This window comes from Pholcus phalangioides, unplaced genomic scaffold (assembly GCF_987345545.1).
Source record: "Pholcus phalangioides strain wild (caught in Gottingen) unplaced genomic scaffold, Ppha-v1.0 ptg000011l_1, whole genome shotgun sequence".
Classification (NCBI taxonomy): domain Eukaryota; kingdom Metazoa; phylum Arthropoda; class Arachnida; order Araneae; family Pholcidae; genus Pholcus; species Pholcus phalangioides.
Window position 1 is genome coordinate 35287173 of NW_028301604.1, and position 25342 is coordinate 35312514.

General features: G+C 35.2%; 1 protein-coding gene across 12 annotated transcripts in view; it reads left to right on the plus strand.

Moving 5' to 3' along the window:
* LOC149080384 (protein FAM91A1) overlaps positions 1-25342 on the plus strand; it is a 609292-nt gene that overhangs the window by 99093 nt on the left and 484857 nt on the right. For 10 of the 12 annotated variants that reach the window (XR_016193568.1, XM_089239515.1, XM_089239507.1 and 7 more), the window contains one exon: positions 24537-24601. Coding sequence is in view for 11 of the 12 variants with exons in the window: in XM_089239515.1 (XP_089095641.1) it covers positions 24537-24601 (65 nt within the window). In the remaining variant the exon portion in view is untranslated. Of the gene's footprint in view, positions 1-1133; positions 1472-24536; positions 24602-25342 lie in introns of those variants that run through there. The other 2 variants (XM_089239509.1, XM_089239514.1) reach the window with 1 other exon arrangement.

A 25342-nucleotide genomic window follows, 5' to 3' on the forward strand; every position in this document is an offset into this window, starting at 1 on the left:
AAATGAAAGAAATAATTTCAGTATCAATGATATGATTAAAAAATTAATAAAGCAATAATTCCAAAATTAATGAAAGATTATTCCAGAATAAATGAAAGATTATTTCAGAATAAATGAAAGATTATTCCAGTATAAATGAAAGAAAGAATTTCAGCATTAGTGAAAGAAACAAATCCAGAATTGATGAAAGCAATTATTCCAGAAGTAATGAAAGAAATAATTCTAGAGTTAATAAATCCAATAATTTCCAGAATTGATGAAAAAATGAGGAAATTGACAGGCACGAACTGTGTTATTCAATGCGTCATATGTTTTCCTTGTATTCGTTGTTGCTGCTGTCACTGCAAATCCATGCTCTCTCCAGTAATAAAAGCTTAATGATGAAATCCCGCATGAAAAGTGAAAAGCATTGCGATTTGGTGAAAATCTGGCTTCATCTTTGAATTTATTGCTCAAGAAACTTCCTGCCATGAATGATTCCATCAAGCCTGAAAGTGACACTATTGAAAACAAAATAAAGTTTTCATTGGAGGTCATTTATTGAAAAATGAAGTTGTCAAAAATTATATGGACACTACAATATATAAAAACCATCATTCGTACAAATCAATATAAACAACCTGGGGGGGGGGGGCTGTAGATAATATGCAGTGGCCTATAAATCATTCTGAGAAATCTATGTGAGCATGAATTATATAAATACTCAGTGTGTTTTTAGTTTATAATTCTCAATATCAGCAAGAAATTAGAGAAATTTGTACTTTTGATTTGTTTGTAGTAGAAACATTTTCCATGGGAGAAATTTGTCATAAAGCTCAGTGATTTCTTAATGATTCACACAGTGGGTTTTTTTTCTATGATAAAACATCACCTTGTTTGTCTGAAAATTTGATAAAATGTTTCAATGTCTATGTGAAAATTTGAAGATGCATAAGTATGCAATGAATTCACTGTATGATATACATTATGGATAATGTGAAATAAAGTATGTAGAAATGTAATTTCTGAAAGTTTCAATCAAAATATTGTTCATGTGAAAAATATGCATTTGTAAAAATAGTCCTTGAATTTTTATGTTTTACCTTGAAAAGTGCTTGAATAGTCCTTGAATTTTTTTTCGTTGGAAGAGTACGAACCATGTTGATGTCGATGCCAATCTTCTGAAAGCTGTTCACAGAAGTACCAAGACAGACTTCAGCACCAAAAAACTTTTGATAAGAAAGTTCCATGACCAGATGCGAATCAAAGACTAAAAGCAGAAGAAAGGGAGTTGGAAATTCAGTTGTCATCATCAAAAACTATGCTGAACACTGCATAGAAAATGATAGAAGTGGGGATAAAGAGACATCGAAAGTGGGCAAGCAAGTTCGTCTGAAAACACAGAAAGAAAAAATGTGTAGTGTTCTTGAGAAATATTGGAGGGAAACAGAGTCACACACACGAGTCAACAAAATGTCATGGTTTTTTTCATGTATGCTTATTTGTTTGATCTGTAAACTTTTACTTTTTCTTTTTATGCCCAGTTTGGATTATGACTTATTTTTACGTCACTACAAGTGGATGCAAGTTTTATCAAACATAATATGCCCCCCTCTCGCATGCGTTTCTGATCCCACCAATATGCATTAGGAAGTAGGGGGCAGTGCTGACAAAATTTTGCTGACGGGGAGTGTCCGAGTTTTGCTGACTTTTGCTGATGGGAGGGGGGGGTCAAAAAATGGCTAAAAATTTGCTTATGTAATACTTGAATTTATTTTTACATAGGGACCATTCAGGTCCCTATGTAAAAATAAAACTAATAAATGTGTGCAAAAGTATACATATTTTCACACGCACGTATACTGGTATTCTGAGAGATTATATTTCTCAAAAATAGGATAATCATGAGAATAATTTTGCTATGTTGGTATACGTTGATCATTTTGCTATATGCATCATAGACACAAGTAAAAGCACTGACCTTGTAGTTCCTTCCATATATGAGAATATACTATGAATTAAATATATATATATATAGCATTTTAAATAAAATGTTATACAAATACAACGTTATACAACGCCACAACAGGCAAATTGCCCAACGAGCAAATATTTCAGCAGGTTATATTTGGCAAAATTCATGAAAACCTTCTGTAATTGGATGGGAAAAAAAGATGAAACTTTGAGAAATAATGAAAATCAGTAATTTTGTAATCAAGGTAGTATAATTTTAATGATTCATAGTGTAATTATAATGAGAGAGAGAAAAAAAATTTGCTGTACACTTCTGATATGAAAAAAAAAATGTATGTATTAATAGAGATTATCAATAGCTTTTTATTAAATGTTGGTATTCAACGCAAAATCTGGGGGGGGGGAAATGCTAATATATATATATACCATCAAAAATAAACCAGATCTTGAACTATAATCAGTTAAAATGGAATTAAAACACAGATACGGGTTAGGTCAAATGAAGCAAAGGATGTTTTTTTAGTCATTTTTTAAAATAGGTTTTACATTTATGCTACCCATGTTAATTGAAGTTATGAAGTAGAATACAAAAAAAAAACCAAGAAAAAACATGTTGAAACTGATTATGTCGATAGCTAAGGTAGTTTAAATCAAGTTAAAATAGTCCTAATTTTACTGGTATAGAGATTCATTATTTTAATGAGAATATTACCAAAAAATGTTTGTTTACTTATAAAGTTTGCATTCACATTTAAGAAGACCCTAGATTTTTCAATTTACCAAAAAAAAAAAATATCCTAATGTGTATAAAAATAAAAGCTTCAAGAAATATTATACAAATCCTCCAACAACTTTACTTGCTCTTAATTTCTCATTCTTTCTAAGACAGACTTTACTATCAGGGACCCAGTAAAAGTAGAAATTGTTCTTTGATTTGAATTTTTTGCATTCGTACAATAGCTGTTTAGTATAAGGAGTTAAATGTTCACATATGTAAACTTGATTAGTTTTTAAGACATTAGAAATCTTGAACACACACATTTTTCTCTTACGTGCAGCTTTCCATGTAATGGAAGAGTATATCCTGGATTCCATTTTTAACTACCTTAAAAATGCAGACAACAAAAATGGAAATAAATACGAACAGATTTAACCCTTTATATCCTGAATCAATTTACCAGTAACTTTTAATTATATTTTTGTAATTAATCTTTTGGTAAATGTGGCCAAACAGAAGCAAGTGAGAGAGGTGAATGTGTGAGAAGTAATACAGCGAACAGCTTCAGTCAGGAACAGTATATATACATGATGATCGGAAACGTCATCCAAGTCATTTACATATTTTCACAGGATTACAACATTTGAACAATATTATTTCAGTATGGCAACAATACGGTCAATGGCAATCACCAACATCCAACCACCACCAAAGATCCAACAGCCCTGCTCCATGATGTGGGCAGATCATGTCCTTTCTATGGAAAACCAATATTGTTCCCTAGAGGACTTCCTTCTGTCGTGGCCTATTACAGTCCCCCCCCCCCCTCCTCCTCTAGGAATTATCACATGATCCTCAGAACACTGCTTTAAGACCCCTATACATGCTCAGTTATACCTGCGCAGTTATGCCTGTACATGCCAACTGTGCAGGCATAACTGAGCGTTTGTAGAGGCCGTCAGTTGACCTGCACAGTCGACCTGAAGGGAATGGTTTTTCCATTCGGTATAACTGTAAAGTTATGCCTTGCCTGTGCAGGTATAACTGCACAGTTTTTCCCCCTTCCTTATATTCTGCCCTTCTTTCTTCCCTCTTCTTTATTCTGATAACGAAGCTGAGCAATGGTAACTGAGTAATTTGTTTTGGAGACGGATTGCCTTTAAATTTAAAAAAAATTTAATTTTGCTAATGGCGTAATTTTCACAATATTTATTCTTTTACAATTTCATATTGAATAAAGAAATCAAAATAAAATTTTAGAAATACTTTGACCATTGTTCAAATTCGCAATATTTTTTTCTGAAATTTTTAATAATTTTGCCCGAAATTATTCACCAAAACACACACAAACTCTATATTCAAATTATGTTCTATGGCAATTAATTGTTTATTGATTATTTGTAGAAGGGTTCTTAACCAGAGGCTCCCTGACCTAGGATGTGAAAAACAACTCCTGGGCCATAACTAGGGTTTTTGTCACCCCCCTCAACTTTAAAATTTGATAATTTTATAACAGTGTTCTCCTAAAATTGCCACCCCCTTAAATTTTGCCACCCGGGGCAGTTGCCCTCCCGCCCCCACTAGTTTTGGCCCTGATTAATTCATCGTTTTTGCATAGCTTATATACTGAATATTATTGGTTGTCTTTTTATATTAACAGTGTTATACCGTCATCTTTATTTTATTGGCACAAATGGTCCGTGAAACACAAAAGGGTTAAAAACCCCCGATTTATTTTATTAATTATAATTTCCTGGACAAACAAAAAAGACTTAGAACCAGCGCACTAAAATATGAAGAAAAATGTTCTGATAATAAGAATGCATTCTTCTCTGCTGAAACAGTTGGTATCTTCATCCATTCTGAGAAAATTATATAAATTTTTCAGTGCAAATTTCAATTCCTGTAATAATTTAACGAGTGAAAATTGTTGCCTTTTCCGTAACAAACCTTTGCACCACGTTACCAGTCTTTTTTTTTGGAATTAATAACTTTTACTACAGTAACCAATCCAACTACATAGGACATCTACCACACCTAGCACACCTTCTTGGGCCCCTTAAAAAAGAAAAAGATTATACAAAATAAATGTTTATTTTTTGTGATGGTTACAGGCCCCGACAAACCAGTCACGGCCCAGGCTCTGTCCCTCCAGGGATATAAGCCTTTTACCCTTGCGGGTTGGGTCGCGCTGGGGAGAAAGTTACAGGCCCCAGCATAGTTACGACTGAACTACATCCAAAGCATCATTTGTGGAAATCATGTTAGAAAATTTTGAACTTCGCTAAAAAAATTCAAACTGATTCACAGACGTGAAGAAAGAGATCGAAGGATGAAAATATTCCCACAGATCACCTAGAACCAGTTCCATAGACTTTGCCTGCCCAGATATAACTGAGTGTGTGTAGGCCTTTAAGGGAAATAATACACACGTTGAAAGGTCCAGACAAGCAAAGAAAGAAAATTTCTTTTTTGTTCATCCAGTCTAAATAGTTTTTTGCCCCACTTATGTCTGCCCCAATGTAGGGTGGCTACGTATTGCCATTGTTCTTTTCATTTGCTACTTACCTATTCATCCCTCTGGGGCAAATAAAAAAAAGAATAAAACCTGAGAGAAAAGAAAAATATTGAATGCCACAGCTTCTTGAAAGCATAAATCAGAGATCTTCAACCTTTTCCTAATCGCGAGCAATGCCTGTACTCATGATCAAAAGAAGAACACCCTTACAGCAAGTTTGACATACCAATGCATAAAATCGTGATTTCAATCCTTGAATGCAATGTGTACAAGGTGTTTAATTGGAATTGTTGATCAAGTGCTCGTGAGCACAAAATCACACATGATCATCGAGCACTCTGGGTGGTTCAGGGAGCACCATGGTACCCCTGAACCACCCAGAAAACATACAAGAAAAACTTTTCTTTTATGTTTTCTGGACTTGCTCATGTCCATAGAAACAACATTGAAATCAAAACAAAAAAAAATTAAATTTTATTCTTCCTTAAAATTAGGTGATTTTAAAAAATTAAATTTATCACATAAGTGCTGAAATGAATAAAATGTTTATTTTGTAAATTAAGTTTGGAATCTCATGCATTCAGGAAAAAAAAAGCAAGTGCTTTCATGTAAGAAAAATATTTTTTGCAATTAATAAAAGCGACGTTCCCAATCGGGAGCATTGGCTGTTAACCGATTGAGTGGTGGAAGTTTTCAACTCTCACTTCTGGAATGGCGAAGCTTCTTATCTCTAAGTAGTGCTATCCCCCCATCTAATATGCAGGACAACAGAGGAGGCGTGGTTGGAGGGGTCCGTCAGAGTGACAGGTTGTCAGCCCATTAAGTGATTCTCTATTCTTTACTAATACACACTCAACATCAGTACCTTTTCTTTTGTTACAGTATTGGCTATTTTTTTTCTCCCTGTCCTGCTCACAGAACACATTTAGAAAAGTTCATTTTTCTTATTTCAGTGAAGCCTCGCTAATACGACACTTGATACAACAATAAATCCCTGTATAACGATATTTTTTTCAAGTATTGTTTGGAAATGTCTACACTCTAATGTTAAACTGCTGCTTCTCGATATAGCGATAAACCCTCTACAGCGATATTTTTCCTTGTTCCGCAGAGTATTTTTTATGTTGAGGTTTCACTGTATATATACTGTACTTTTCTCACTCATTTATTTTATTGGTGAAAAAAATCGTTTATTGGCTCCACAAAGCAACATTGTAACAGGGTATTAGGATTACATAACAATGTTTTTTTTTCTGTTCAAGTATCCAGTATCTAAATTGTCTGAAATTTAATTTTTCTTATTATGGACAATCTATAATACCCGGGGTTGCCCGGGATTTCTGGGAGGATTGAAAAAGTAGCAAACCATTACAAAGGCATATGCTTGTCTGAAACGCATTGTTCGAGAACCATGGTAACCAAAGTAAACATTCCGAAAGTGATTGCGGAAGCAAGCCCAGTAATCATTGTTGCCCGACAGTTTTTTTTGCCCATTTCAGGCATTTGCCCAGCTCTGACGAACTTTTAAAATAGTTCAAGTCAGGTCCCATTTGGTATATACATAAAATATTTGGCGACGATAGATAAAAAATTCTAAGATTTTCAAAAAAGATTTGTATAGAGAACATACACACACAAACAGAAATAAATTTTTTATATATAGATTTATAACTGTTTCAGCATTTTTCTGCAGGATTTTGATTACTTTATATGAATTTTTTTTTCCCGAGCGATATTCAATCTACGTAGTTTTACGGCGTTATACAACTTGAAATTCGCAATTCCTTCTAAATTTTGTTCTATCGCAGATGGCAATATAAATTTCATATATATATATATATTTATTTAAATCTATATATTATCTATCGCGTTGCATGCGACTTATATTTCTAGTCTTTTACGATATGCAGAGTAGTATGAAAGGCACTGGTTTGCTCTGTTGACACCGCCCATACTATCATTATAGGCAGCGACCACAGCAGAATTCCTTTTACCTCGGTTCCCTTCTTATTTCGCACATCCACCAGTTGTGGACTGTGCTTAGAATGCACACAACGATATATCCTGCCTTCTTCAGAAAGCCTAATCCAAAATATGAAACTTTGAGAATATATTCTTTTCAATATATTCTCTGGTATTTATCAACATAATATTGGGGGGCTGTAACTATGGTTCTATAATTCATGTTCAAATTTGTATGAGGGAAATAGTTCTGATGAATGCTTTGCTACTCTTAAACACAAACTTTTCTTACTCCTGTAAGTGAAAAATATCAATTCTGAAATTTTGATATTTTTAACAAACCAACACCTCTCTGTATGATTTTTCTTTTTCAAATTTCACACAAAAAAACGATTTCTTGCATTGATTTCAAAAGTTTGCTTTTGAAAAAAAATGAAACATGTAGCACAATGTTTCAAAAAGACAGTATTATACGTTTTAAAATAAAGCAAATCTTGGTTTTGAGGTAGACCGTAGCTATTATTCATTTTTTTATTTAGTTTCTGTGGTGGGGTACATTTGACATGAACTGTTATTGCTTTCAAATGGGGAAAAAAAGTATTTCTGATATTTTGCAACTAAATTCTTAGTTGAGTGTAATTTGTAATTTTTTTTCAAAAGAAAGAAAAAACTTTTAGGTGGTGTTTTTCACCAACTGATTTGGGAATTTTCCAAAAAATCACGTACGTATGTTAGCTGAGAAGCTTTTCTTTTCACGATTTTATAATAAGATTACCCAGAAATTTTGATCAATATATATGTTTCGGCATAAGCGCACGCAGAATTTTCTGGGGGGGGTTTTTCAGATTTTTTTCCCTTCGGAGGGGCTTACGTTTTTCCCTGTAAAATAACACTATAATCTTGGCTCAAGGGGGCCCTTTCCGTACGTCAATGTGTGTCTGCTAATTTCCGGCCACCCCAGTTGACCCAGCAAATATCCGAATTTCGGGATTCTTTCGGCCCCTATACATTGATCCTGGTGTATGGGATATCGGTATTCCTGGATATCAATATTCCGATTCCGCTAATCATTAAAGTTGCTGTAGCTAATCATACCTAAATAGTTATAATTATCACAAAACAATACACTAACATGGAGATGACCCTGAATCATAGGAATCAATATATAGGGGCTGGGTAAACTGGCAAATTTCAGACTTTGGTAGTAATATATATATATTTTTAAAAATATCGTTGTAGAGGGATAATCCTTATATCGAGACATAGCAGTTCAACATTAGATTATTGACATTTCCAAACAAGACTTGAAAAAAACATCATTATAGGTGGATTTATCGTGTTATCGAGTATCGTTGTAGCGAGGTTTCACAATATACAAAAAAAAATGTCGTGATTAAAATATGTAAAAAAAATATAACCATTATGTGAAATTAACAAGTAGTTGAAATATTATTCAAGTCACAAGTTGACTCTATATACATATAAAAAATGAAATTCTGAAAAAAAATTTAATTTTATCTTCCAGCCAATAAACTTTTTTGGGGTTTTGGCATAGGCGGAGATAGACTTGGAAGTCTGGGGGGCACGATGATGATGTCAATTCATATATACATATATACATTAGATCAGTCGACTCCACCTTTGACGCCCCCCGTATCTCCGCCCATGGGTTTCGGCAGATTGCATATGGTAATTTACGTGTTTATATACAGTGAAATCTCGCTACAATGATATTCGATACAACGACAAATACCTCTACAACGATTTTTTAAGTCTTATTTAACAATGCCTATAGCCTAATATTAAACTGCTGCCTCTCGATATAACGATAATCCCTCTACAAAGGCAATTTTTCATGGTCCGCAGAATATCCTCATATCGATATTTCACTGAATTCATATTAAAATAAAAAATTTCAGAAGAATTTTGACGCGCAGCTTTGCTTTTTGCATATTATGAATATAAGCGGGGAAAACACACAGTTCCTTTTTGGAAAGAGTTTCCTCTCTCTCCTCTATACCCCTCCCTAATCCCATTCTAACAATCTTGCATTTTTACTTCCAAGATACCAGTAAAAAAAAGTCACACCTTGTTCTATGTATAAGGTAGTCATTGTGATAGTCGAGGGCCAATTCATTGCAACTTTTCGACCAAGTGCTTCATTTACTTGAATGAGTGAGGATTAGGAGGCGTTGAAGGTGCCAGTCAAAATACAACAGGTAAAGGGGGAAGGAATAGATCCTCCATGACCCATATATTCGTCAACACCACTCAAGGGTTGGAAACAGTTTGACCCATATATGCGTCATTACCACTTGACTGGTTAAAAGTTTAATCTCTTGCGAATATTATTGCCACAAAAGCCGTAATTTTTAGTCTATCAACTGTCACCATACAGAATGTTCTTATTTTCAGAAAAATAGAAAATGACCCCCCCCCCTCCCTCTCTGGAATGTAAAATGAAAATTTAGACAATAATTCTGGATCTAGGAAAAAGTGAAACTCATAATCAACATCGGTGGCAATGTGGAGTGTGGCTGCACATGTTTTTTCTGTATCTGTTGTTATTATCTTACAGTTTTAAAATTCTAAGTTCTTAAATTTTTTTCTTATATTATTTTATTCGGTTATTTTTTGATTTTGCTTCAAATTTCTACACAGTCTGGTGCTACATTTTATGTTTTAACATGGTTAAATCAAAATTGAGCTGCTGTCCCAGATGTGATGAAAACATCATCTGTATTGATGGTCAAATATTCTGCAATAAATGCAAAGTAAAATTTTTAATTTTTTGTGTGCTGACTATGCTGAACCCACATTCAGAAAGTTGCCTAAACAAATCATTAATTGGAAATGTTTAACCTGCCTTCAGACTGTGTCAACTTCACAAATGCTGAATTTACATGTTTCGCTCCAACTGCTGCTATGAGTCAAGACACAACTATGTCTAACATCTCTGTCTATTCTTAACAAGAATACAAATAGTTCATTTGCATGTGATCCAATCATTAATAATCAAATTCGAGGTGTAGATATAATTAATGCTGCAAAAAATGTTATGGATGATTTTACCCAGGAAGGCCACAGACTTCTTGCTATCTCTGGTATGATTGAAGATCATACAATCAATATCCATTAAATCGTTCATAGCAGAAAAAATTGAACAACATGAGAAATCAATACAATCCATAATTAGACAGATGGAAAAACAAAAGGCTGACATTCAGAACGTAAACGAGAACAAGAAAAATTGATTATCGAAAATAGAGATCTGAAATCTGAACTCGATTATCTAAAGATTGATCTTGTTGACCTTCAAAAATAGACCTGCTAGTGCAACATAGAAATTGCCGGTTTGCCAGAATCATCAAACAAACATTTGACTGATCTAAAATACTCTTTGTTGCAATTTCTGGTAGTTCCTAATTTGGTGGATTACATTACTACTTTTCATCGTATACCAATTATGCATAAGGACTGCATAACACTAATAATCTGCAATTTTAACACAAAGGAAAATCGTGACATTGTGTTGATGTAAAGTATGCATACACCCTCAGCGTAAGGGTCCAAAATCGTCATTAAATGTTTAAATTAATACATTGTTATTCACCCTTTTTGTTCTCTCTCTTGTATGCAATTGGCGGCAGGTTTGCAAGCCATAGTTTTCACTGAGGGGGAATCTGTAGTTAATTTATAGCATGAAAAAACAATGATGGTGATTGTCCCGGGCCTTGTGAAGGACAGGTGAAAGGGCACCAATTTTTCCCCCACAAAAGAATTTTTTAAAAAAAATATCATCCATTCTTTTTATTTATTTTCATCACGAGGATGTTTACCGACTAGCTATAGCGAACAACAAAATTGTACAGTATACGCATGCGACAGAACGAGAGAGTTCAAGAGTAGACAGACATCAGACTCGTTCGCAATTAATTGTGTTGTGGCATAACTTTTAGGCCAAATTTAAAGGAGTATTACAGTGCTTCCAAAAGTGTGTGTCTTGGCTCCTAGGAGCATCGTGGTGAGCTCAAAATATGGATTTGTGCGTACAAAACCTATGCTTTAAAGTGGTTCTGCGGTGGCTGCCGATGAACAATGAATTATGCAAGGGAGGCAGCTGACAAAAGAGAACCATGAGAATATGTAATAAGCTTGCGATCTAGAGCAGAGGTCTTTACATTTTTTCCAGTCACGAGCACTGCCCGTACCCATCATCAAAAAAGAGCACTCTTAGTCATGTTTGAAAAACTAATGCATAAGGTGTTTAAATGAAACTTTGTTCAAGTGCTTGCAAGCACCAAATCAGACACGAGCATTGACAATTTGGGTGCTTTGGGGAGCACCATGGTGCTCGCGGGTAATGGATTGAAGATACCCGATCTAGATGGCACCTAAGCCTGAGGATAGAGCAAATAACAAGCGTCTAATGTTAGACTTATGTTAGAAAGCGTCTAATGTTAGAAAAATGTGAATAGGAAAAGGAATATGGGAAATCCGTCCTCCGAAAAGAGCCCTCGGTTGGACTAGTGCAGTGTTCTTCAACCGCCGGGCTCTTGCATTTGCCAAACTGGGCCTTGAGTGGTTTATTGCTTTATTTTTACCCATTTATTTCCCATTAATCTTGTGTATGACTAGGCCTTCCAAACAAGAAAAAGAAATCAACTGTCCCGTGGGATTCCAAAGGTTCAGAAACACTATCTAGTGGCCTCGCATCTTGCAGTAAATCCCCTAAACTGAGATCTTTGGCGTGCTTAGGCCAAATTTTTCACAGGTTCCATTTAGTGAATTTATAGTGTGAAAGAACGAAAATGTGAGAATTATCTCATTTAGAGTCCCCGGGCTGGATCAGTCCTCTACTGTGCTTCCCTCCGAATTGGAAAATCGGCTGGACTGTATTTATACCCTTAAACGATGGTTTCGTCTCTCGTATGTAAGAAATGCTGCTTCTAATTTTTTTTATTTTACCTGTGGCAATACATTTTGCCTGTGCACGTTAATGCAATCAGTAAAGAAATGGGCTCATTCGTGCACATTCTATTAAGACGGCATTTTCTTCTGATGCACATCCCTGTCTGGCGATGCACGTTGATTCCCACGGCAAACCGTTGATTTTGACAGTCCGCGCCGATTGTGGAACCGACTGAACAAACTGCTCGATCAATCACATCTTTCTCCATTCAACGCCGTTTGGATCTTTTACTCTGTTTTGTGCCCACGATTGCTATTCATCACAGCACAGCAATAGTGCTGTTGTGCAGATGCCATAATATCGATCAATAGTGTATTCAGCAGTTTTGCATTTGCAGGATGCATTTTCAACGAGCGTGAGTGTCCCAACGGAGCTTGCTTTGGAAAGTTTTGTCATAGGTGGCGAAGGAACTTCAATACGGCAAAAACATTTGTGATGGGTGGGGGTCTAGGGTTTCAGGAATAGATTACATTGAATATTAATCATAACCTGAGGGCTTAGGAGATTTCGCAAAGTTGGTTGAAGCTGTGGGTGGAGATATGGGATGGGGGCAATGAAGACGATAGCCCCCCTCCCCGATTAAAAAAAGTTATTGGCATAGGCCCAGCTTTTGTTAGGAAAACAACCTGTATCCACTTATGCTTTTGTGGGGAGGGGATTATGTGGCTTGAGCCCTTAGGACCCAGTTTCTATGGGACATTGTATTTAAATCAACTTTAAATTTATAAAAGTTTTTAAAAATTTGAAACAAAATTCAGGTTTTTTTTTTGTGTTCCCCCTTTCATTAAGACCCCGTTATTTTATTAACCCCAACCCTCCTAGGTGCTCACTACCCACAGTTTGGGAACAACTGGGGTAAGAAAACAGTCCAACATGGCTCATTTTGTCGAATGCAGCGCTCCCACTCATCTTACTTTTCCTACTTCTTGGTAAAATGTCTTACTTTTCCTATTTTTTTAACAAAATCTGTATAATTGATTTCAATTTAGAAGGGAATCATGAACATAATGCCAAATAATACAAATGTAGTAGATGGCAATTAATGATTCCGCCAAAGCAGAAATTATATTGTTTTTAAGGTTATTTGGGGGGTAGGGTGTATGTGGACCATTTGGTGGTTTAGTAATTTTTCATTTGCTTAGTTTGAGGGTTCTACAAATAGAGTAGTCGATAAAAACTTCTGCCTGGTTGAAATAAAAAATTGTATTTCTTCTACTTAGTCTTTGACAGTAACTAACATTTATCGTTCAAAATTATGGTGCACATTTTGGGTATAGGTGTAACAATAGTTTGCATAACAAAGCAGTTGGGTACATAGACCTATTCTAGGTTTTGTGACTTTGATGATACCTAATAGCATTCAATTTTCTTCTGTGTTTTTAGGGCATGCAGAGGCACAAACAATATTTACAATGCTCAAGTAAAGAGCTAGAAATGAAAGTGCTTTATATGTCAAAAACAATTACACTGGCATTGACCACCAAAATTTGAACAAATCCTTTTTAAAGGGGATGGACAACACCATAAAACCAGCTGGTCCACCTTGACTTATTTATATCAGATTTTTTGTAATTTACACATTTTGCACTATGCTTTTGGAAGTGGTATTATAAGAGCTTCATTCTTTAAAAACGTACATATCTTCATAATTTGCGGTGTGTATGGTCGAAGAGAGTTGACAGACTGACTGTGGAAGACTCCTAAAAATAATGTGATATATATATTATGAGGAGAGTAGAAAAGAATTATTTGTCGTTACTAAGACCCTATTTTGGCCAAAAAAAAATTTTTGTAACCCAGTCATTTCTGTTATTTTGCTTTGGCTTGAGTCAATCTTACAGGATACTGAAATAGTGTGTCATATGAAAAAAAAATTTAATTTTTCAAAAAAAAATTCTAAAAAAATTAGAAAAACTAGGATGGGGGAGGGTGCCCCCCCCCCCCTAGACAACATAATCATGGCATAATTAAAAAATTCCCTAGAATTTTTACATTTTTTTCATCTGTTTTTGCTAATTTTTTGAGTTGGAGCCCTGCGAATGAGAGAGAAAAGGTCACAAAAGTCACCATATTTTGCTTTTGGTATTTGGTAGACACCCTGGAAATGATCTGAGGCAGTGGTTCTCTAACTTTTCGCAGCTGTGGCTCCTACGAGGTTCTGAAGTTTTCTTGCTCTGCATGATCTGAGGATCTTGATAAATCTATAATCATGTCTAGTTTACATGATACATCTATTTATGAAGGTACAGTAATGCTCAATAAAAGCTGATATCAGAGTTTTATTTTTTTCTCAGAAAATTCCAGGTGTTCCTGGAAAGCATATAAAAAGTATTAACAGTATTTCTTGCCCCCCCCCCCCCCACAGGGTTCTTGCTGCCAATCGCTATTGCGCCAAATCGCAACAGAATATTTCATTTGGCAAATGAATATAAGATCGAATTCACCAAATAGCGAGCGTCCATTTGGCTTCTTGATGGTGAAATCTACCATTTGACGCATGTTCAAAAATCCAAAAGTGAAATTTTTTTCTGCCGATCATGAACAATGTTTAGCGACTTTCTGGACAGTTCCAGAAGAGGGTGGGGGGTTGACATGGGTGATTAACCTGGTCTTAAACCATGACTAGTTGACCGTATTTCCAAGAGCCTACATGCAAAAAAACAACCTATTGTTTAAACCCTTTATTCAACGGTAGTCCTTCCTTCAGCAGAGATGCCAATGCTCTACAAATACCCGGAATTCCGGAAGGAGACAAAAATTTGATACACGCAACCTATGGGACACATTCTTTCCTAGTTACAAGAAGGGGTAAAAAGTATAGAAAGAAGAAACCTCCAAACTTCTCTTTTTCCCCTCTTTCTACAGCTTATCATGATCACACGATCTTGAAAACCTGTTTTATTACTTTGAAGTAAAGATGAAGCATTTTACTGTATTGTATTAATATAATCCGTGGGTTGTTGAAGAATAAGATGATGACATGACGAGGCATTCAGTTGTGTCCCTGAATGAAGTGCTGTATAACAAATTTTCTAATTTCGGAGTTTTTTTCCCCTGCAGATTACATACCAGAAATTATGGTACTTTCTATTAGACTGTCTATACAGCGTACATTCGCTTAGTTCCTACAAGATTGCAAATTAATATTTTTTGAAAAATTTTAAATGTTTGGAACGGCCATTCAATTTTCCAAGATTGTTGTGGGGGACTGAATCTGTGAAAACTCTGTATTGAATATCCACGGTTTTGTTATCTAGCCATTATGCGGTCGTCACAATTTCACATCACGAAAATCAAAGATGTGTATGCCAAATCATTCTTTGGAGGGGCACAAGGATTTCTTCCACAGCAATTTTGGGTCACTAACTTTCGAAAAGAATTTAAAATGAACAGATTGTCTTATAAAAATGTATTTTTTTTAAATATTTTAATGTTCTGCAAAAATATGTAAAACATTTTTAATTTTTGATCTTCTTGGGGGGGTTGGCACTGGGCTCGAATTTTACCTTCGGTGAAAATCTGGGTTTGCAACCCGCGATCCCACAGTGGTAATTAGCTGAATACGATTTTCTAAGGTTTTAACTTTGAGTTACCTATCCCTTTAAAAGAAAGCTCTGTTGCCACAGACGTACAACATAAATATGTGCACAAAACACGCCAAACACTGGATATACACACAAGCACAGTTAAGTTTCATAAACAGAAATCTGACATAGCTCCCCATATTCAGGTGTGAAATTATTTTGGCAGTTGAATGGTGGTAGATCAGAGTTGTGGACCATCAGGAAGGGAAAAGAAAAAGAACATCATTCCACCAGGAAATCGCTTCACAAATATTAGAGAATCAGAAGATAAACTTTAGAACCTTCTCATTTGCTTTAAATTCAATTAGAATATATTATTAAAAGAGCCAAGTTCTTCCAAATTGGAAAATCAATCAAAAAATAATGTATATATTTGCTAATAAAAATCAATCTACCGTATATACTAGTGTATAAGCCGAGTTTTTTTGGGGAAAAATTCTTTCCTCAAGTGGCGGAGTCGGCTTATACTCGGGTCAGTTTTTGATGAGAAAACATCGACCCCCACAATCGGCAGTAGTAATTTTTGCAGCAGTGTTCCAGAAACCGCCATTATTGGTATGGGATATGTTCAAACCCCACATGGAACGGATTATGTCAAAGCCGAGGCAAGGAAATCGAAAACATCATTGGTTTCAATACTAGGTGGGATAACGTCAATTGTACAGCCTTTAGATGTGAGCATCTACAAGACTCAGACTATTTAAGGAATTTGTGGATCGAATGGAGAGTTCCGATGATAAAGAAACTACAAGAAGTGGTGCCTTGAAGAAACCTGACATTGGCCTAGTGTGCTAATGGGTACATGAGGCGTGGAATTATGTTTCCGCCGATCCTTCAAAAAGTGTTGCTGTAGCATCTCTTAACGGCTACATCCCATGATTCTTTCATCTACAGAGTAAGTCGTTGGCAAACAAAGAAAATACAGGCAATTCTCTAATTTAAATCATTTATTATTTCACAATTATGTTATATTATGTTACTCTTGTTAAATAGATCAAATAAATATAGTTGAACATAACTGCCAAACTATAACATAAGGTCTCACCCAACCATGTCAGCAAGGGTCCCTCAGGCTAAGAGAATTCTGGAGAGCTCTCTGAGGAACTAGACGATATCGACGCAAGATCTTGATTCACCTGTCGGCACATTGATGAGACAGTGCACAAGACACTCGACTAATTTGACAGAAGACAACACAGACACTAGTGATATCTCATCACACGAAGAGGTTGAACATCGTAGGTCGTTGAATGAAGTTGCATCTTCTGTTTTTGTTGACAAGGCTATGGCAGTTTCAGGTTGTAGAATAGTGATGACGAAACGGGCACCTCCGCTCGTGAGACAAGGTATATAGAAGCATAAATCACATTTCATACAATGTACATGTATATCATTACAGTATAAATATTGAAAAATAAACATAAACAAACACTATATCAACGAAAATCCTGTGACTTGAACGTGTCCTCCCCGGGGGTTCACTCTATATTAAAGGTAATGTAAGGTTAACAGGAAAGGGTTAATGGGACATAAAGCCCTAGGGGTGATATGTTACATTGCATCAGCAATGCGATGGACGGAACTGAAGATGATATCCTCTTTTGAAGTGACAATGGCGATGACAGCCCAGATGAGGATAAAAACGAAGATGCCGCGCCCCCTATGATAATCTGATGGATTACGACGAGCTTGGAGACTTAAAAGAAATGGATTAAAAAGTTTGAATCATTTTCTATTGTAAATTTTCGTAAGCTGTTGATTTTGCATAAAAATATAAGAATTTTTTTTTTCTGAAATGCATGGATTTTTGGGGGCCGGCTTATACACGAGTATATACGGTATATAGATGTGTAATTTAATTATACAGTTGTACCCACCTATAACGAAATTGGAAAAAACAGCGAAACTATTCATCCTAGGTGAACTTCGTTATATCTGTACTGGTTTTGAAAATAATGTGTTCAAGCAAAATGAAGCATAATTTATATAAATGACGAGCATTTTTCAATATTCCAAGCAGTCTTAAAACAAATAAAGATTAGACTAATATATGTAGAAAAAGGAGGATAAAATTAAATTTTAATGTTACATAATTCAACGAAAGTATTTGTCAATCAATTTTTGTAGTTTTTTTTTTCCAATTGATATGATTGTGTAAGGTAAATGTTCTGCACTAAAATTATTTTTGCCTACGTGCAAATCATGCAAAATTTAATGTCTTTTCTTTTAGCAAGGACCGGGTTACTGTTGTATATTTCCACCTGAATTTTTTGAACTATTCAAAAAGAAGTGTTTCCACATCAATATGAGCTCTTTTTCTGTATTTCTTCTTGAATCATCCAAGAACTTTCTCTTCAATTCCTATTTGTTCCAAATCATTGGTAACGAACTATGTTGAATCTCAAATTTTTTCAATACGTCCAGTTTTTTCAATTTTTTTCATCAACCAGCTACATAGCTTTAACTTTCGAAACAATAGTATTTTGCACTTGGACATTCTCAATATTAATTCCTACATGATAACTCCACCACAAATTCACGGGACATGGAAAAACTTCATTATATATGAAAATTCATAATATCTGTGTTCTTTACAAGCGCAGCTTTCGAATCTAGCCAAAGATGGGCAAATGTGCACAAAAGGTGTTTTGGAGCTTGGGAACAACTTAATTAATCTTTCCTTCCTAAAATATTTTTTTGCACACACACGCACACACAAGCAAATAGGATTTAACTTCAGATAAGGCATAGGAGGCTCTATAATAGGCTCTTTACCTAGAGCCCCTTTATATAAAGGTGTGTCTTATCTTTACCTACTCTAAGGATTTAACAGAAAAAAGAGTGTATAGAAAATGTGAAGCGAACAGGATTTTATCATTTGTACAATACTCAAAAGACAAATAGATTTTCTTAGGTAAATTTACAGATAAGAAGATTTAGGTAAGAAAACAAAGAAATTCCGGACAATTCGTATTGCAAAACCAACTGAAAATTTGTTATAGGCAAACTTTACTGAAATCTGTGTTCGTTATAAACAATCAAAATAACATAGATGTGCAGTTCAAAATTCGCAGGACATGGAAAAACTTAATTATATATGAAGATTCATAATATCTGTGTTCGTTACAAGTGCATCCGACTGTATTTATTGTATGTGTTAAATTCACAGTGTTTATGAGTTTCTTTGCAAGTTTTCCCTAATAGTAGACAATAGGCTGAATTAACCTTTTTCTCATTGAACCTTGGATTCAACATCTTTTTAGAAATGAATTACTTGATTCACAAGGATAGCAGTGAATGTGATGTGGGGGTGCCATACTTTAATTTTTTTCGAGAGGGATCCACTTTTACTCTCAAAGGACCCAGATTTTGCTAATAATCTGGGACCCAGGGAAATCAGAGCATCTCTGCCTCAGTATCATGAACCTCATTAAAACACCATTGCGGAAGATAATGGATGTATAAAATACATATAGCAGTATTTTTTTCTGTTAATGGTCCCAGCAGGTAACAGTTCAATTTTGAAAATGCTTTTGAATTGTGGGCAGCAAAAAAATGTCTGTGAATTATTGAGAAGTAAAATATTTTTTGTACTGGAATTTCATTTTATATTAGACAATTTTTATTTGTCCATGATTTGCGTTTTAATTTATTTTTCCATCTCAAACTTGATATAAGTTGTTTTGGAATCCACATTTTGTGACACGTTAATTTGGATAAGGTTCTCTCTCATTTGGCTATAACTTTTTCCATCTGATTCGCCAAATTGCTGCAATTGATAACGGGGAACCCTGGGCCCCCCCCCTCCCATATCCAAGAGCAAGAAACTTTGCTGCTCATTGACTTAATTTGTGAATAAATATATGGTGTGCAAAAGTTGTTTTGGAAAAAGTGGATCCTTGAACCCCCAGGGGTCCACCAGCCTCCTTGTGGGATTTCTACAGGTTGTTCAACTGGATTCTAAGTTATACTTTCCCTCCTTATATTTCATCTTAAATGTTAGAATATTCTAGGGCCATTGTCATATTGGACAGATATTCACATTTTTACGAACCCACTAGAGTCAAGGCATACGTAGAATTGATCTTTGAAGGGGCACACTAGATTCGGAGTGGGGAGAGGCCACAAGTAATCTCTTTCAAGGAGTTTCTCATCTTCAAAAAGCATGGTGCAGTCAGACCCACTTATGACGCAGTCGAAAAAGCAACAAAAGTCTTCATTATACGCTTACTTCATTATATCTATACTGACTCGAAAAATAATGAATTTCTATGAAAAATAAAAAAAAACATTTTACATTCACAATACACATTTTTCAGTAATCTGAGCAATCTTAAAAAGAATAAAATAAAATAATGTATCTTGATAAAGATAAAAAATTTAATTAAGATCTCACATATCAAAAATATGTGTCAATCATTACTTCTTTTTCTCTTGATATTTCTGGCAGGCTTTAGTGTTTTGCATTAGAATCATTTTTCCCAAATAAGCATAATTTTCTTGTATAGTAAGTGCGTGGACAGAAGAAAATTTTTTGTCTCATATTTTCTAACCATTTGAAGAGAGTTACAAACTTTGTGTACTCCCAAATTTTTTTATTTTTCACTTTTTTATCTATTTTTTGGCTTTCAACCAACTACAGAGCTAAAATTTTTTGAAGCAATAAGAGTAGCGTTTTGCACTTGGACATTCTGAAAATTAATTTGCACACGATGAACCCATCACAACTAACATCCAAATCTAGCTTCAGAATGGCAAATGTGCAATAATGTCTTTCTGCAAACAAAATAAGATTTAACAGAGAAAAGTAGAAAAAAAGAAACAAAATAGTATTTTACAGTATCAAAAATAGCCCTACTAGAATGTCTTCCAACTAAAGAAACAAGGCATCAGTTGCAGAAAGATGAATTGACAGATAAGATTTAGATAAGATTACAAAGATTTTAATTTTTGATTGTTTTAGAAGGGAACGTAGAATGGTGCCCTATATCCCCCACCCACTCATATGTACCTCTGACTAGAGTTGATTCCTTTTTTTTATAATAATTTTATTGAACAAAAAGAGAAAAGAAAAATACAATATATATATATATATACATGTAATATTCTACTCAAGGGATTGCTTGATCTGTCCAGAGTATACGAACAAATATTTCAGTGGTGGCAAACACTTTCATATAATAGCAAATACAAAAAAAAGATATACACTGAAGAGCCAAAAAAACTGGTTCGCCTGCCTAATATCGTGCAGGGCCCCCGCGAGCCCGCAGAAGGGCCGCAACACGATGTGGCATGGACTCGACTAATGTCTGAAGTAGTGCTGGAGGTAATTGACACCATGAATCCTGCAGGGCTGTCCATAAATCCGTAGGAGTAAGAGGGGGTGGAGATCTCTTCTGAACAGCACGTTGCAAGGCATCCCAGATATGTTCAATAATGTTCATGTCTGGGGATTTAGGTGGCCAGCGGAAGTGCCTAAAGTCAGAAGAGTGTTCTTGGAGCCGCTTTATAGCAATTCTGGACGTGTGGGGTGTCGCATTGTCCCGCTGAAATTGTCCAAGTCCGTCGGAATGCACAATGGACATGAATGGGTGCAGGTGATCAAGCAGGATGCTTACGTACCTGTCAGAGTCGTATCTAGACATATCAGGGGTCCCATATCATGCCAACTGCACATGCTCCATGCCATCACAGAGCCTCCACCAGCTTGAACAGTCCCCTGTTTACATGTAGGGTCCATGGATTCATGAGGTGGTCTCCATACCCGTACACGTCCATCAGCTCGAAGCAATTGGAACCGAGACTCGTCAGACCAGGCAACGTGTTTCCAGTCCTTAACAGTCCAATGTCGGTGTTGTCGGGCCCAGGCGAAGCGTAAAGTTTTGTGACGTGCAGTCATCAAGGGTACACAAGTGGGCCTTCGGCTTCAAAAGCCCATATCAATGAAGTTTCGTTGAATGGTTCGCATGCTGAAACTTGTTGATGGCCCAGCATTGAAATTTGCAGCAACTTGCGGAAGAGTTGCACGTCTGTCACGTTTAATGATTTCGTCAGTCGTCGTTGTTCCCGTTCTTGCATGATCTTTTTCCGGCTGCGGCGATGTCGTAGATTTAATTTTTTACCGGATTCCCGATATTCACGGTACACTCGTGAAATGGTTGTACGTGAAAATCCAAATTTCATCGCTACCTCAGAGATGCTACGTCCCATCTCTCGTGCGCAGACTATAACACCACGTTCAAACTCACTTAAATCTCGATAACCTGCCATTGTAGCAGCAGTAACCTATCTAACAACTATGCCAGACACTTGTTGTGCTTTATAGGCATTGCCGACCGCAGCGCCGTACTCTGATTGGTTCCATATCTCTTTATTTGCATACGCATGCCTGTACCAGTTTTTTTGGCTCTTCAGTTTATTAACAGACACAAATATTACAGAGGCCTTGGTGTGACAACACTGTATACTGGGGGCAAAGAAGTACCTTCCTATTGTAGTAAAATATTAATATAATTAATAATTGGTTTTTTGATAGCTCTTAATTCTTTTTCATGTTTTATTTCATTTGGCAGATTATTTAAATATAATGTAGCCAAACATATATGAGTTGCTTTTGGGTTAATGTTTTTTTAGGTTGTATAATAATTATATTGAAAACCTCGACAAAGACGTGTTTGCTGGGTATTGCCTTATTTCAAACCAAGTAGAATTTTTATAAATAAAAATTTTTAAGACTTCGGTATAAAGAAAAGACTTTGGTATGTATATAAATAGTTTTTCAATGTTAAATCTACCAGCTGATTTGTAATTATAGGCAGATAGTGTAGGGTTATGAGAGGAAATAATAGTTATAGTTTTTTTTCAGAGAACTTATTAAAACATTCAAGTTGGACTCATAATCACCTCCCCAAAAACATATAGTATACTGAATAAGTGAGTAGAATCAAGCAAAATAAAGTGTATGAGTAAAAATTGAGGAAATTTCATATTTTTCGAGCAATATAAAAAAACATTCGTGTATTTTATTTTTCTGCTAAGTGCAGCTGCATGAGAGTTCCATTTCAAATTTTTTTTATAGGTACTCTTAAATATCTGAACTCCTCTGTTTCCGAGACAATCGGGCTAAAACATCTGTCACCAAAACATCATTTTTCATTGCCCTTTTCCCCCAAGTGGCCCACCAGTGAAAATTTCTTATAGAATGGCTTGCCACTATGTCTGTCGTACTTCGGTTTAAACGTACCAATCAATTCACAACCCCCGGAGGTAAGCTATTCCATTTATTCACAACCCTATTAGTGAGAAACTCCCTACAACAGTACAACCAAGAATTTTCCCCTTACCAATTGATACTGGTGTCCCCTTGTATATTATAAGCAGTCGATTGATGCCGTATTAATAATTCATAGTCCGTGCTATCCATCCCATTGAAAATTTTGAACACTTCAATCATATCCCCCGACATTTGAGTTCCTCCAAGTGAGTTCCATCTTCAAGAAATCAAGTCTTTCTTGATAGCTCAATCCTTGTGTGCGAACAAGAGCAAGTGTAGCTCTTCTTCACCTCTTCAACCAAGTCTACCTTCCTCTGTAGGTATAGTCTCCAAAACCTTACAGCATACTCCAGTGTGGGACGAATGAAGTCTCAGAAAAACGGAAGAATGACTGTGAGAATGCATTGAGATTAAGAGAGACACTTGGAAGATTTATAGCCAGTTGTATAAATTGCTGGGAAGTTAATCGAAATTTATTGGTTTTTTGGCAACTGAAAGATAAGGCACAAGAATGGTGTAATTTCGGATGGCTCATCGGCTGGACCAGCGCTATTCCTTGTTCGTAGTATATTTTATAACTGTGCAGAATGGCTGACAGAAGAAGGATAATCATGTTTTTTTGCTTATCTGTGATCACCTTCCCTAACATTTGTCTAGATAATTGTGGTTCTACTATATTTCTACCACACACATCAATGAAACCCATTATATTAGTAGTGTGGTTATTATTCAATAAGTGTAATTTTTATTAGATTTTTTCTCACAAATAATATTGATATACACAGGAAATAGCCATTTTAAACTGGTAGACTTTTTTTTAAATTCCGAATGGTTTAACTCTGTTTTTCGATTACCCATGTTCACCTTTTCCACCTTTAGCCTGAATAATCAAGGTTCTGCGGCTGTATCAAGAGGAGTTTAACATAAGACTATAGGCAATTCCAAACAAGATATGAAAAAATCGTTGTAGAGGAATTTTTCGTTATATTGATTATCATTGTATCAAGATTTCACTGTACTCAATGTAGATAACATGAGCATAATATTTGCTGATTAGTGTTTTGTCTATACGCTGAACAATGTGGGTTCTTGATCTCATTACATACTTACCTACTACTTTGATACTCACCAAGCATGGTTCATGGCTGTTCTAAAATTCACAATTTTAAGACGTCATTTTTATTTCTTTATTTGTTCAGTCTGTGTAAGGTGTACTAAGCAATCTTTAGCAGAGTGATTAAATATCATGAGGATCACAGTTTGGAATCCACTGGTCTTTTGATGAATATGTTAACAAAAATCAACATATAATTTTTGTCTAAGTGTTTTAATTATTATTTTCATTTATTTAAGTTTATTAAAATAAGTAAATGTGGAAAAAAAAGTTGCGAGAAACAAAAAGTATGTCATCCTCTTAATGTATTTTTTTTTATCTGAATGGAATATTCCAATCATTTTGATATTTCTTATAAATTTGATTAAACTAAAAAGCTGTGAATGTTTTTTTTTTTACTGTTTGATTGTTAATTACTGTATTTTGTTTTTTTATACTTCAGGCTTGCGATTACTTGGTATTGGACGAAATCAGTATATTGATCTCATGAATCAATGCCGATCAAAGGTATCTTTGTGTATTTACTATTATTTACACTTTCTTATGTACTGTTGCACCATGTCCATCTGCATGTCGAAAAAGAAAAAAAAAATGCGTGAGAATCTCTCATGATAGAAATGATTGCGTAGATTTAACAACCAATCACTAAATTAGTTGGTTTGTTCTAGCTGTAATGAGGTATAAAAACTTTTGATTTCCAATATCGGATTTATACGGGTTGAATGGGCATTTGATGTTTTTGGAAATCTCATGAACACAAAGTTGTGAAATGATGCAAGTCAAAGCATAATTTTGATGTCAGAAATGTGTTGGCTTTAGCTTTATATAGGGGATTTTGATTCCTAAATAATAAGCTCAGAACAGTTTTGCAAAATACAGTGAGTGCTATAGCACCCACTGTAACCTCAGCTCTGACGCCACTGTTGGGATCCCCGTGTTTAGCTCAGGGCCCTGAATCAAACAAAGGGCTCCAAAATGATAAGCTTTCACTAGTTCAGAAATTATGCCTTTCACAAAATTCTTAATTTTAATCAATTGCATATATAACAATTTATTTCATCAATTGTTTTTGTTAATTGCTTGTTTTATTAATTAATTTTAAGTTAAAGTGAAACTCCTCTGAAACGGCCCAATATTCTGTGAAAAGGTGGCTGTTTGCAGAGGTGACTGCTTTTCTTTTTCACTCGAAATATCTTTCAATATATTTTTTAATTTATCACATATTTTAGTTCTTTCAAGGACATTTCT